General features: G+C 46.7%; 1 protein-coding gene across 1 annotated transcript in view; it reads left to right on the top strand.

The window, feature by feature from the left end:
• The first annotated feature begins 495 nt into the window (after nt 1-495).
• Nucleotides 496-15,446, top strand: part of ARHGAP31 (Rho GTPase activating protein 31) — a 131,143-nt gene continuing 116,192 nt past the window's right edge. Inside the window, exon 1 of the mRNA XM_004373661.2 lies at nt 496-819. Coding sequence (XP_004373718.1) covers nt 720-819 — 100 coding nt within the window. The 5' untranslated portion in view covers nt 496-719. The remainder of the gene's footprint in view (nt 820-15,446) is intronic.

The raw sequence follows: 15,446 nt of genomic DNA, 5'->3' as shown, positions 1-15,446 counted from the left end.
CCCCCCAGCCCGTCCTCCTCAACCCACCCACCTACTTCCTCCGGCTCCGTGCACACACCAGCCCAGAGCTGCCAAAAATGTCCACCCTCCGCCCCCCTCCCTAGCTAACTTCCTTCCAGCGTTTCCTGAGCTGGATGATCCTAGGATTTGTAAGACAGGAAAAAAAGGAAGGCGTGAGGGCGGGCAAGAGAGACAGGATGCTTGTTTTTCATTTTACCACAGCCGTCTGAAGGCAAGACAGCGGGCCCGGGGACACGGACCCACGGCGGCCCCTGGGCTGGCCCCTCGCCCATCGCCCCTCGCCCCTCGCTCCTCGCCCCTCGCGCTCGTCCTCTGCGGACCGTTTAGAAAAGCGGAAAGGGAGGCTCTCGCCTCCCTCGGAGGCAGAGGAAAAGGACCCGAAGACACGGCAGGAGCCTGTGAAAGTCCCTGGGACTCCAAGTGAGGAAGTGACACTCCCAAGCCAGCCGGAGCGCGGCTGCCAGCTCCGCACGGCCTCCCCACGGCGCGGCCCCGAGCGAGCCGGGTGCATCTCAGGCTCTGCTCGCTGCGCCCCGCGGGGTTCATGTGTGCTGCCCGCGCCCCCGGGCCTTGCGGACGCCCATGCGGCCCCCCAGAGCCGCGCTGCAGCCAGTGAGCTAACCGGGGAGACCATCTCACGCGCGGGGCCAAGCAGAGGGGAGGGCGAGACGGAGGGGCAACCTCTTTGGGACTAACTCATGAAGAACAAGGGTGCCAAGCAGAAGCTGAAACGAAAGGGAGCCGCCAGTGCGTTCGGCTGTGACCTGACGGAGTATCTGGAAAATTCGGGACAGGATGGTAACGTGCCTTCGCCTTTTTTTCTCCCTTTTCGTTTGACGGAGAGATGGACTCTCCTGGGGTGTGTTAGATTCATTTCACGAGTTAAGGAATTCCAGGCCTGTGCGTTCATGATGTACATATTTTTAAAGAACGTACATGATTCTTAGGGTGCCTAGCGCTGCCACCCCGACGTGCGGCGGCTGGGTCAGCCCTTCCGTTTGTCTCTCGCACAAGCCGTTACTGGGAGGTGCTGCTACGAGTTTAACCAACTACTTTGGGGGTGGGGGTGGGAGCTGGAGGGGACCAGATTCTAAACTTCGGTTATTGGAGGGGAGAATGTGGGATGGGGATCTGGGGCTTCCCTGGGCCCATAATTATGACCGCTTTAGGTGTCCCTCCCTGCTTCCAACTTCCTTCGCTCACATCTCTTTTTACTAATGTGCTGGAAGGCGGGAGCGGGGATCTTGCCTGGGGGAGTGGTTGCAAAAACATTTTCTGCATTTCTGAACTAATGCTGAATATATATATAGAATGTCCCTCCTCCCCCCCTCCCCGCCCCCAACCCCCCAGACCCTTTACCTCATCTCTCTTTCATTTGCTGTGTCAGACAAGAGGACTGTAAAAAGGTCACAGGGCTCGATTTTAAAATAGTTTGGGCTATGGAAAAAGAAAAGGAGGGCGTTCCTGTTTTCAAGGTCAGATTGAAAAAAGAAGGGGGGGCGGTCCCAGGAAAGTAGAGACAATTTAAACATTTATTGGGGGAGGGGAAGGAAAGCAATCTAGAACACAATAACAGCGTTTGAGGTTAGACGTTTCAATCATAGGAAAGTTGGTAAAATTGAGCATTAAATGACTCCTTTTGTAAGGTTGACCGGCCCTGCCCTTATCCACGACAAAAAGGCCTTGTCTTCAGAAGCTTCAGTGAGAGAGAAAATACTCCACTATACGTGCCCTATGTTTATACACAGAGAGCTACAACAAAGAGGGAAACTTCAGTGTTGTTTAACTACGCAGAGTAATTCTGCCTCCAGGAAAATAATCTCAAAAACGATTTGATTAGTCCCTATCAAATGTGCATCTCCAAAGAGTGCAATGCTGGTGTTTCGCTTCTGTTTTTTTAAGAGACTCCGCACCACCTAGTAATTTGTAGTCCTGTGATATTCCTGTGGTATTCCAGAGTTCAGAGCCTGCTGTGTCATTGGGACAAATGGCTTAGTATTTTTGAGCTTGGAGGACCACAGGTTTCAAAACTGCCTCTTTTGAAACTGAGGCATAACTGAGTCAATTCATTTAATCCTCACCAACAATCTTGAGTGGTAGATTTGAAATAAAATTGCTTTGATTTTTTTTTTTTTTTTTTTGTATTGGAGAGAAGTCCAACCACTACCCTAAGAAGTTCAGAATCAAATGCTTTCCTTCACCTGTTTTTGCAGGGGCCTTCAGGTCAAGGTCCGGGTACCGTATGACTGCCGCCTGGATGCCAGCTTCCCCATGGGTATTACTCTGTATCGCGCCTCCAAGGCTGAGAGAGTTGCATGGGGGGTGCTTGCCAGCCCTGCCCCATTGTTACAGCATCATAGGTCACAGAATGCTCTGGGAAATTCGGGGTTCTGTGCAGATAGCTCAAAGGCAGCTTTTTGCAGCTCTTCTTTCACCTACATTTTGATATTGTGGTCTTCTGCGTAGGTTTCATTTGGAATAAAGGGAGGGGAGCTCCTGCTTAAAGAAAATAAATTGAAAGCCAATACTTGGTGCTACCCACCTTGGGAAGGAGGAGAGGAAATCCAGAGAGGTAAATTAACCTGCCTAAGGATGTACAGCTGATCAGGAAGGATACTGAGGGCCTTGGCCTGGTAGGCAACTCTCTCCCTGGCTTCCTTGTCTGAGCCAACATTCTCCTCTAATGATTTTTTTCTCCTAAATTGAAAGCAGACAGTCCTGCCACAGGATCAGTAAACTTTCAAGACTGAACATACCTGAGTAGAATTCAGTTTTGAAACGGAAGAAAACTGACCCACTTAATGACCCGCATACCGTTACTGTGCTGCATAGAAATTAGGCACACATACTAAGCAGCTTATATAAAGGAGAGTAATTGGGATTTTTTTTCACCCACGGCTAAAACTAGTTGGATAGTTTTCTCTTAGTTTTGTTATAGTGAACATCAATAGACAAAGTCAGTGCTAAGGGTTTTCTCTAAAACAATGGATCCTGGCCATGAACTTTCCCAAGCTCCTATTGGTTAATGGACAGGACCTGGGCTTTGCTTCCAGGGAGATAAAGCCAACCTGAGCACTGCCCCTTAGCCCACCACCTTGGAAGATCAGCCTAGAATCCTGAGGCTAATGAGTTAGCGTGGTAACTAGGAGCCAAGGCTGGGGAGGACCTTGCAAGACTGACATTGTGGTTACTAAATTTTAGGGAACAAGGGCAGGGCAGTGAACCTGGGTAGAGACAGAGAAAAATGGATTCAGATCTGGGAGCATCAGGACAGAGGGAGGAGCAGAGATGTAGGGAAGCTGTAAAAATGTTGTGGTGTCCTCAGAGGTCCTCTAACTTCATGACAGAGAGAGAGAGAGAGAATCACCATCAACATTAGCCCAAGGCTGATTCCTATGAAGCGAAGGTCAGACATACCTCTACCCTCCCACTTTTTTCCCAATTCTCACACCAGCCATCCCTCCCATGGCACTCTCTACTCCTCTGCTGGGTTCGATAATAATTTGTTGCAATGGCCACACAAAACTCACAGACAATAATCACAGTTATGGGGTTTATTAGGGAAGTAACAGGTTACAATTCAGAATTAGGAATGACTCAGGATACAGTTCTTCAATCAGGGCAGCTTGTTCTCAGCTATACCTGCAGGCAGGCCTCTCTCTGGCCCTTGGCCCCTTGGCCCGGCCTCTGCCCTGCTCAGGCAAGTGTTACAAAGCTCCGCCAGTAAGTGCCCAGAGGCACCCAACTCCACCAGGAAGCCTCCTGCCCCAAGGCACTCACCTCTCTTGCTCTGTGGATCAGCACACCCACTGTAGCTACCTTGTTCCGTGGGCCAGGAAGCCCACCATGCCATCTTGTGCCGGTCTCCTGGTTCTGCTGCCATTTCTCTGCCACTGCTTCTCACCATCTTGTGCCATCTTGGATGGTACACCTCTCTCTGTCTCCTGGGTCTAGAGGTTCTCAGCACAGGGACCCCAGGTCCAAAGGATGCACTGTGTTCCCGTCTCTTCTTCTTGGTGTTAGTGAAGTCCCCCCTTCTGCTCTGGGATGGCTCATTTTAAGCCTAGCAGGATGAAAACACTGACAATTCCCTTCATTAGGGTTCCATGCACCTTATTTGCATAGTCCCACCAAACCACTGTAGGAGTTACAAGATCATGTCGAGAAAGGCCTTCTAGAAGCAATCCATTGCACTGCAGAAGAAAAGAGGGCCCCCTGGCTTGGATAGGGAGGGAAAGCCCAAATCTGGAGAGGAGGACAAAGCTGGTGACAATTAGCTGTGCTCAGGCCACCTGGACATTGGGAAGCTACACCCTTGAGGGGGAATTCTGGGCAGACAGAGGCTGAACATGAAGAATGTATGTTACCCCCTTCTGTAATTTGTTGAGGTCCATCCCTGCAACGTTCACTTGGACACATCTGGTGGGGTAGGGGGTGTGGGTGGCAAAAAAGGTATGCAGTTTAGGGTTGACATTGCCCAGAGCCAGGTGTCCTTAATCTTTAGGAAGCTGATGAAAATTGGGAACCCTTTCCCTTAGAAAAATGCACACACAGAAATTGTGAAAACACTTTCTGCAGGCATCCACATAGATACCAAGTTCAGACCCTCCTCTGGTCATACTCAGCGTCATACAGGCCTGATGTGAAGGGCTCATTTCCCCTTCTATTTCTTTGACCTCTTTTCTCCAGCCTGGTCAGAACACCCAAAAATGGCATGAAGTCACTCCTGGCAGAGTTAGTAGGAGCCTCTTTCCCTTACCCTCCAGCGGACTGATTGCTGCCCTCAACCCCCAGCTCTCCCCTAGGAATCAGATCACTTTCTCTTCTGTCTGGAAGAGAGGGAGATCATCCCCTTCCTCACTGCTGATGCTGAAAATAGTATAGTTTTCTTTTTCTTCTTTTTGACCACTGAATATTGAAGGCCTTTGCTTGTAACTATGTAGTAAAAACCACATCGTTTTGTCGTCTGTGGTTGGGAGGCTGTGGGTAAAGCCCTGAGAGCCAGAGTGCATCTATGAACATTTTTTCTTACCTCTTCCAGTCTCCTCCATGAACTCAATGTTCTGGATCTTCCAGCAGTGCTTGGAGATCCTGGGGCTTAGGAGTCAAGGGACATGTATGAGAGAATTACCAAGAAAACTACCTTTTTCCTCCATTCTGGCCCCACTTTAAGGGCTGAGGATGTCCTCACCCTTCTGAACAATCTTTGTCCATTTTACTCATTCCCTGGTAAAAGGGGCATTGCTCTGGCCCAGTGGTTCTCCCAATGGCTGCACATTGGACTCACCTGGAGAGCTTCAAAAAAAAGAGTCGATGCTCAGGCCCCTTCTCAGACCAATGAAATCAGAAACTTTTGGTGTCCAGGCCTGGGTATGTTTTAAAAGCTTTCTAGATGATTGTGATAATGCAGGCAGGGTTGAGAACCGCTGCCCGCAATGCAGGGTTTAGCAGTCTTGATCCTTCAGAATGCACCCTCTGAAGGTTTGAAAAGAACTGTGAGCCTTTTCATGCCTGAAGATGTTTTTTGAGTACTCACTAGAGCAGCAAAACAAACAAGTGTATGATTTGAGGAATGATAAAAGGTTCATAACAAATAAATGAATGACCATTACAAATATAATTTTAAGCTTGACAAGAGTAAAACAGCTCCAGTATTTCAAAGAACAAGGGTAATTTGATGGGAACTTTTAGAGGTAGCTTTTATACATTTCTGAGGCTAAATCATTGCCTCGTTTTGTTTATTCATTTATCTTACAAATGTTTATTGAGGCACAATGCTAGGTACTGTTGGAGAAAGAGAAAGATGCACCCTGGACTCAAGAAATGTACAGTCTAAGGAATGCGAGCAATCCTTCCAAAACCAATGGCCCAATTAAGCTTTGAAGTCTGCTGTCATGACTGCAGGGAAAGCTGAAGGAGATAATGGGAAAGCTTTTGTCTCCAATTAAGTAGATAAGCCTCTCAAACATAAACAGGACCAAAGTTGTAGCAAGCAAGGTAAACATTTTGCAGCTGGAGATGAGGTTTAGCCTTTAATGGAGAACAAGAGCAGGGGTGCTCTCTTCCTTAGCTTAGTTGTTTCCTTCCCAGCTTCTCGCCTGACACATCATTATCACACCTCCCCTGACTCTAAATAATTCCTCATCCTTCCAGTCTTAGCTGCTTCTGGAAGCCATGCCTGATCTTCCCAAGTCAGGTGCCCCTGCTAGTGGCCCCCATGAAGAGCTCTGGGAGAGCTTGTCCCTTACTGCCTGGGAGAGAATCCCAGCTTTGCCTGTTTCCAACTAGGTAACCCTGGAACAAGTTACTTCCCCTCTGTGAGCCTCAGTTTTTTCCCTTGTGAAATGGGGATAATAGGATTCATGTGAAGATTAAATTACTTAATACAGGTAAAGCCCTTAGTGGAGGGCATGCACATGGTAAGCTGTAGACGTAACTATTATTGTCATAACACTCTGGACTTGCCCTAGCACAACCACCTGCCATCCATGACTGAATGAATGAGGACTCCAATGAAATGAGCTGACCCAGAGTAAATGATTATGGTTAGAAAGGCAGGAAGCAATGACTTGCTCAGCTGGATGGAGAGGCCAGTTCATGCAGGGATTTCCCAGAGTCACTGCAGGATGGACCATCAGTGTACACTGGTGGACAAGCAACATGTCACTCTGAAATCAAAAGGATCTCAGGAAGGTCTTAGGAAGACACACCCAGCCATTCGTGGACAGGACAGGTGGGGAACTGAAAGAAGTCTGGTCCTGGAAGTGGAGCTTATGGAGATAGGAGCATCTTCGTGGGCTTGAGTTTAAAGGGACATCCCCATGTCTGGGCTCCTGGAGTGAAACAGGAAGAACTTAAAGAGGAGACTTAAGGCTTTAAACCTAGAGCAAACTGCCTGGATAACAATAGGCCTAACTGTAACTTACTCTGTAACTTAGTCTGTATATGACAAACAAGCCATGAATAGAATAGAAACAGCCACTTTCACCTCCCCACATCCCTACCTAGTGCCCACTCTCCAGACCTCTGCCAAGAGCCCCTGGACCCCAGGGACAGCCTTGCCCTTCTTCCACCTCTATTCACCCCCACTGGCAGCCACCCAGATGCCTTCCGGCCTTAGGAGGCCCACTCCTCAGTTGCCCCAGCCTTACCCTGGAGTCAAGAAAGAGAACCATCTATTAGGGCAGGAGGAAGCTGGAATCTTGCCCTTACGCTGGGACAGAGGAAAACACTTGAGACTAGGAACACACTTTCCCACTGATGTTGCTGTAAGTGGTAGACAAGCTCCCCAGAGCCATTAGAGCTTGGCATGCTTTTTTCTTGCCTTAATCCATTAGACATCTAACCTAGGAACCTTTTCTGTGAGGTGAAAAAAAAAAACCATTTTGAGTTCCAGAAGTTGATTGACCAAGACAGTTCTGAAGCGCTTGTTTGTTCCCAGGAGTCACCTCACTGCCGAAAGATTTCTTGATTTTTTTCATCACGTGTATGGCTGTGCAGCAGTAGATGAAAGAAGGGAGTGGGGCTGAAAGTTCCAGAACTCAGTCTGGGGATAAGAAGTTCCTCGTTTCCCATTCCAAAAAAATGAAACCTGTTGCTGTTGAGTCAGTTCCGACTCATCGCAAACTTAGAGGACAGAGTAGAACTGCCCCGTAGGGTTTCCAAGGAGAGGCTGGTGGATTTGAACTGCTGACTTTTTGGTTATCAGCTGAGCTCTTAACCACTGCACCACCAGGGCTCCCATTTCCTATTAGATGTAGCTAAGTATTTCTGGAACAAAGTGGTGATAGACTCTTCTGGTTACGGTGCTCATTCCCTTCAGAGCAGACTGATTACGCTGAGCCGCCTATCTGCTCTGGCCTCTGTTGCAGGACTCCACTTCTCTCTCCGTGATTCCTTCACACCAGTCTTGAGGCCCAGAAACATGAAGCTACTTACTTATTTATTCCTTTATTTATTTATTTGCACTCATTGTTGGACATTTATTTAAGCCAATATGGCATTTTCCCACCGATCCCACCCTTCAAATTAGTTATCTTTTTACTTATGCTTGTCTCACTCAACTCCTTGAGCTATTTCTCTCTGTGCCCCAACATAAATGCCATGCTTGAGCTTAACGGTCTCAGTGTTCCTCCCTCAAGGGGCTGGTCTCAAGTATTGATGGAAGTGGGGCCACGGCCTGATGGAACTTCAGGAGCCTGGATAGTACCCCCTACCCTTTAGTCTCCTACCCTCCAGGCAATTTTAGCTAAGGCTTAAAAGTAGGGAAAGTCTGGGAGGAAACACACTGACTCACTGACTGCAATTCAGAGGAGAACAAAGATTGATGCTAGATTTTCCTCTGAGCTAATTTTGATAAAGAAAGATCCAGTTCCTGGATGGCTGAAGGAAAAAGAGAAGGTCTACTGGAACAAGAGAAAGGAAGGCTGAGTCACCAAAGCTGACCTGTTGCTGATTTTTTATTGGTAGTAAGAGTTCCTACCAATAGTATTGCTATCGTTGTTTGCTTACTACACGCCAGACACTTTATACATGCAAAGTAATATTTTCAACATCTTTAACAATTGAGTCTTTTTATTCCCATTTTACAGAGGAGAAAACTGAGGTCTGAGAGGTTGTCACTTGCCAAATTACAGACATAGGACAGGCAAGATTTAAATCCAGATCTGACTCCCAAGGCCACTGTCTTAGACACTGATCATCATCTCCTAGAAGAGCAGATTTCATAATTTGGCACTTATTTTACAGCACCCCCCTTCAAAAAAAATCTACAAAAAGTAGCTTTTTGCTTTTGTTCTTCACCCCAGCCTAGAGGATTAATAATAACTAAAATTTGCACAGTACTTTGCACCCTGCAAGGCGCTTTTCACACATCTATCCTAACCTACCCATCAAGTCCAACCAGACCCCACCTTTTCCTCCAAGGCCCCTCCTCCCACTGCAACCACAATAATCTTTTCCTTTCGAAACACCGACTGCCTTAGGGTCAGATGCACCCAGTTTGGCCTTGATTCTGCCTTTTGTTCTGTTTTCTAATTAGCTTTGAGTAGGTGGTTAGCTCTGCTGAAGGCAGGTCACAATCAGCAGCTCACGCCTTTAGCAGCTGGCTGTGGCTACCCTAGGGGGAGTCCCGGGAAGACACATGGAGTTGATTGAAGGTTCCTATATCCTCCCTCAGGAAACCAGTCTTAGAGCCCTTCCAGGGAGCTCAGGACCCAAGACATTGCTGATGTGCAGGATTATCGGGAATCAAGATTGTTTAAAGGTTCCCACAGGGATTCATAGCTACTCCCAGTTAGAAACCAACCCAGACTGAGCTATCCAGACTTTGCTCAGAACTCCTCAGAAACACTGCCTTTTCCCAGTGCCTCACCAGTCACTCCTTGGTATGAACCACATTCTTGGCCGGGCCCCAGAACCAACTGAGTTTCTGGGATCGAGTCTCAGGCACTCTTTGTTCTCGTTCAAGCCTGGCTGATGCATACCAGGCCCTGGTACCATGCCCATGGCCTCATGCGGGACCAGAATGCCTTTGGTGGGCTCCCTCCCCACCACCCCCAGAGGGAGCAGGGCGAATGTCAATCCCCTTCCCCCTCCAAAACAACATATACCAGCTCTCACTATTACAGACACCAAAAAATACTTTGATATGTAAACTGGGATTTTGGCAAGCCATGAATAAATCGATAGCCTTAGTGAAAGGCATTTGAGCTCATTTGTGTGATTATGTTTATTTCCCTCTCTCATTCTCCTCATGTTTTTATTCATAAACCATCTTGTACAGGACTTTAATGCAACAAGCATTTAGTGGGCCTCTAATGTGCTAGACACCGTTGGGTTTTCAAAGATGCTGTCAAGTTGCTGCCAGCCTAGTGGGGTCGTGAGATGGGAAAACCCAAAGAAGTGCAGGGAAGAATGAAATGAGGCCTCTAGCAGACGTCCAAACAGAAGGCGTTAACATGTGAGACAGCTGAGTGAAAGGAAACCGTCAGACAGAGTGGGATGTTCGTAGGGGGAAAATCAATAAAATGATAGAATAAACATCATCTGACTGTGGAGAGTGACGAAGATATGGGGAGACTGAGGTGGTTAGTTTTAGAGGCAGGAAACCGCGTGGTTCTGCCTGACAGTTGGAATTGGTCATACTCACTGCAGTCTGGGGGAGAAGGTGCAGGACTCTGGGAACAGTGTAGAAAGTGACTTACAGGGGCCAGGCTTGGGGCTGACAGAGCCTTTCTTTAGTGGCGGTGTGGGGGTGGGGGGCGGTGAGCCTACCTTCAGGAGAAGACAGAGCAGCTGATAATAACAAGAGTGGCCATCAATTGGGTTGGTTGTATCAGTGCCTGTGCCTGGCCCCAAACACAAAAGAATGGGGGAGTCTAGTAAAAGACAAAGGTCCCTGGGTGGCACAGATGGGGTATGCACTCAACTACTAACCTAAAGGTTGGTGGTTTGAACCCAGTCAGTGGCACTACAGGAGAAAGGCCTGGTGATTTGCTTCCACAAAGATTACAGCCAAGAAAACTCTATAGGGCAGTTCTACTCTGTAACCCAGGGGGGCACCATGAGTCAGAATAGACTCAGTGGCAATGGGTCATTAAAAGAAAAAACTTCAAAATGATGCTGACTGACCACCCTAAACATGTTTCTTGCTTAAACCCAGCTGTATGACATAAATGTCCAACCACGACCTCTCCCCACTGGCTGTGCAAAGTTCTGTGTTGTCCTCATTTTCTAAATGAAGATCAGTTTTAGAGAGGTTAAGTAACTTGCCCAGTGTCACCCAGCCAGGAAGTGGAAGAAGCAGGATTCAAACCACATCTGTCCAACACTAAATTCTTCTTCCATTGCTTTGTCTCATCTGGACCCAAATGGCCATGGCTACGCTGGCAGTAAGTCAGGGTCTGATGTGCAGCTCTCCAGTTTGCCATGCCTTGCCAAGGTGATAAGTTCAGTAGAATTTAGCTAGACTTTAATGAAACATCTGGCAATGGATCTCCCATCCCCAGTTTTTCAAAGTAAAACATTTAGGTTCTAAATGGCAGGATTCTAAACAGAGAGCATGCCCTGTTACCATAAGTAGCCCCTTCCACCACTTCTTTCCCATCTGTTTCCTGCATGCTGAGTATTACTGGGAAACAATGATGTCAACTCTTCCATATAAATCTACACCTCCCTTCTCACCCCTCCCCTACAATGCATATTTTTGTTCCTCTTTCTGGCTTTTGTCTTGCAGTTCTGTTCTTTAAGGACTCACACTTTTGGCATCAATTGTTGGCTTTCTTTTTAATAAGTTTTAGCTATTTAAGCTTCATCGTAGCCTTCAAAGCGCACATGCTTTTTTTTTTGGGTTCATATTTGGAAAATCCTTTGTTGTTAGGCTAATAGCTAGAACATGGGCCTGGGTGCTAATGGAGAGGAGCCATTTTGCTTTCTCAGAAAGGAAAGCTAGATGTGGTTCTTCAAGTCAGGCTTAGAGCTGAGAACCCAAACCCAGCTTGGGGGTCCTCAGGGGCTACGTTAAGGGTGTCTGGAACCTGGACACAGAGTCTGTAGCTGAAGGGCAGGTAATCCCACAAAGGTCCTCTTTCCCCCCGCCCCCAAGCTTGACTTCCAAATGGGGTATGGGTTCCACGTTTCCCTTTCTTGATTTCCGCTGAAGACAGTTTGGTTTCAGACTAGAAAAGGGGTCCCCTAGGGGAATATGGGGTTTTAATCCTGGGTCCAAGAATTCTGGATCTCTCTTCTTAAGCCTGGGGCAGTGATTCTCAAACGTTAGCAAGCATTAAAAACTGCTAACAGTGCGTATCCCAAGGTTGTTTTCCCTCAGAGTCTCTGCTTCAGTAGATCTGGGGTGGGGCCCAAGAATCCACAGTTTAAGATGCACTCCAGTTGTTTCCGATACCCTTGGCTCACCCATCTCACTTTAAGAAACATTGAAAGGAGCAGCTAAGTGAAACCAAGTGATTTTTTATTTTCCTCATTATACTTTTTATGTTCAAATTTTCAACAGTGAAGATGTATTTTTACCTTTTAAACTGGGGAAAATTTTTTTTAGAATTATTATGGGAAAGAGGTGTCCTGGTTCATTGAAATTTTTATAAAGCCCCTTTGTTTCAATCCTCTTTGGGGGAAAAAAAAAACTTTATAAAGTCGGTTAGTTTGTTTTCCTGCTTAATAGATGCAGTACGGTGAAGTCAATTAACTCCTTTGAAAGGCAGTGGAACAAGGTGGTTAGGTGCGTGGGTTCAAATCTCAGCTCTATCACATTCTAGCCGTGTGACCATGGGCAGATTACCAAACCTCTCTGTGCCTCAGTTTCCTCCTCTGTAAAGTCAGAGTTATGATAATAATAGTACCTACCTCATAGAGTCATTATGAGGATTAAATAAACTAGGGCCCTATCTGGAATTTAGTATGACTTCCAAAAGTGTTAACTGTGGTTTTCATTTGTTTGGTGATTGGAAACCTTATCCCGTTTCTGCCTTGTTACTCAGAATGTGGTTCCTGAGAAATGCTACAGATGTGGAAGCTGAGAGAGTTAAGAATAAATGCATCAAGGCCCTGTATATCCCTGGGGGCTTTAAAAAAAATTCTCTTATATACACTTATTTACTTGTTATTTATTATCTTTGCTTGAATGCATAAAAATGCTCATTTTAAGATTCTCATCTGTTGATAAATATTTCTGGGGTGGACTCTCAAACTTTCTAAGTTTTACATTTCTTTAGTAATCAGAAAAACAAAATCGAAAAGAAAAAAAGCAAGAGTTATGGTTACAGGCTATAATCATAGTATTAGCCATCCAGCCTTCCAGTTCCCATCTGTATTTCAGGAAAGTTGTAAATCTTGCAAATGAGCGTGTTTCCATCATTGATGGAACGAAGACGTAAGGCCAGGTTTTAACTGCCACATATGACATTTCACATGCGCCTATTTATTTGCTCCACAACTGCATTCTGAAAGTTGGCTGAATGAGGCAAATCTGGCTTGAGAGTGAATCCAAGGGTGAATTAACTGCAAAAACACTCAGTCTTCAGCTGTAGGAGCAGAAGTAGTGGGTATGGATGGAGGGATCCATACTGCACTCTTCATAGGCTGAGTCACATGTAGAGAGATGAGTTCATTTCTGGATGCTCCATTTTTAGACGGAAGCTGGTACACAGCAGAGCATTTAAGAAGATGATCAAGATGGTGAAGGATTGTAAAACGCTGCACGTGACAAGCAAAGTTGCTGAGAATGTTAATTATACACAAGTCAAGGCTGCTTCAGTGGTTGATACGACTGCCTGGCCTCTTCTGGGCTTTTCCGTTGTTGCCCCTTGTATTCATTTTCCATTGCTACCATAACAAGTAACCACAAACTGAGTGGCTTAAAATGATGTAAATGTATTATCTAACAGCACTATAGACAATATAGGTTAGAAATCTAATTGCAGGTCTCACTGAGCTGAAGTCAAATGTTCCTTTATGGTGGCTCCAGGGGAGAATCTGTTTCCTTGCTGTCTTAAGCTAGGTTCTCTAGAGAAGCAAAACCAGTGAACCAGAGAGAGAGAGAGATTTATCTCGAGAAAATGGCTCACACAGTTGTAGAGGCTGGCAAGTCCCAAGTCCGTGGGTCAGGCATCAGGCTGGAGGCTTCTCCTGACTCATGTAGCTGCTGCAGGGGATGATGAGCCCCAGATCAGCAGGTCAGACGGTAGGCTGCTTGCTCATGGGCTGCAGAGGTCGACGAATCCAAGATCAGCAGGTAAGATGGCAGTCTGCTGGTCACAGACTACCGAGGCCAGTGAATCCCAAGATCTGCAGGCAATACGGCAGGCCGCTGGCTCAAGTCCCCAAAACTGGAGGTCAGATGGTGGCAGGATCCAGAACAAGCCTAAGCCAGCTAGAATATCCATATATATTGGATACAGCCCACACCCCCGAGGAAACTCCCCTTACAACTGATTGGCTGATCACATCAGATTACATCATGGAGGTGATTACATTATACCACAAAATGGAGGAGAACCGCATTGTTACATACTGTTAGACCACTGGGAATCATGGCCCAGCCAAGACGACATACAACCTTCACCAACACGCTTGCCTTTTTCAGCTTCTACGGGCTATCCACATTCTGTCTTCAAAGCGAGCCAGGTACATCTCTCTGACCATTCTTCTGTAGTCACAGCTCCCTCTGACCACAGCTGGGAAAGATTCCTCACTTTCAAGGACCTATATGATTAGATCAGGTCCACCCGAATATTCCAGGATCCTACCCCCATCTCAAGGTCCTTAACTTAATTACATCTGCAAAATCCCTTTGCAGGGAAGATAACAGATTCACAAGTTTTGCAGATTAGCCATAAACATTTGTAGAGGGCATTATTCTACCTACCACACTGATCCACACCCCAGAAAGAGATTTTCCTGCGCAGGGCAGACTATCAGTACTTGATGACCTGTGCGGTCTTCCTCAATTCCCAGACATGGTGATTCTGTGATTTTAATCAAATTTAGTACACTGTTAGAAATGCTCCTTAAATTCTGTTTCAGGCTCCTTGAAACAAAATGGACGTCTAAAAAACGTTTTCAAGTGATCCTTTACATAGGTCCTGTCATGCCTGAAGGAGCCCTGGTGAGTGGTTAAACCGATCGACTACTAACCGAAAGGTCAGTGGTTCAAAACCACCAGCAGCTTAGCAGGAGAAAGATGCGACAGTCAGCTTCCATAGAGATTTACAGCCTTGGAAACCCTATGGGGTCGCTATGAGTTGGAATCCATTCAACAGCAGTGGGTTTGGTTGATTTGGGTTTGTCATGCCTGGGTCTGTGGAGAGCATGTGGTTCTACCAAACGAGTTCTACAGTTACAGTTTGTAGGACTGCGAGCCATAAAGTGCTGCTGGCTGCTGGATGTCAGGATTAAGTTCAGCCCTGCTGGTCACCAAGAGAGCCACAGAAATGCTGGAATCACAGCTCCCATTTGTTGAGAGCCACCTCATGCCAGGCCTTGTACAAACATTAGATCATATGTCTCTGACAACAGCCCTAGGAGGTAGGTATTATTAGCGCCTCCATTTTTTAGATGAGAAAACAGACCCCAGAGAAGTGAAGTGACATACCCTAAGGCCACATCATAGCTGGTGCTTGGCAAAGCCAGGATTCAAAGTGAGGCCTGTCTCATTCCACTGCATTACAGAATCTCTTCCTAACTTATCCTCTAGTCAGGCAGACAAGGCATCACCAGAGAGGCAGCTACAGAACAATTGATAGCAGTGGGAAACTGAGTGCCCAGGCACACAGGGAGCCCGAGGTCAGTCCTCAGGGACTGAAGGAACAACCCAGTTACAGCCTTGACCTGGGAAAGCATCTAGGAGAGTAACCAGAGATGACTCAGGGAGAACATTCTGGGGTCACCAGGAAGTGTGTAAGACCTCA

The sequence above is a fragment of the Trichechus manatus genome, unplaced genomic scaffold (assembly GCF_000243295.1).
Source record: "Trichechus manatus latirostris isolate Lorelei unplaced genomic scaffold, TriManLat1.0 scaffold00026, whole genome shotgun sequence".
NCBI lineage: Eukaryota > Metazoa > Chordata > Mammalia > Sirenia > Trichechidae > Trichechus > Trichechus manatus.
Note: the sequence above shows the minus strand (reverse complement) of the source record. Positions and strands in the feature narration are given on the sequence as shown.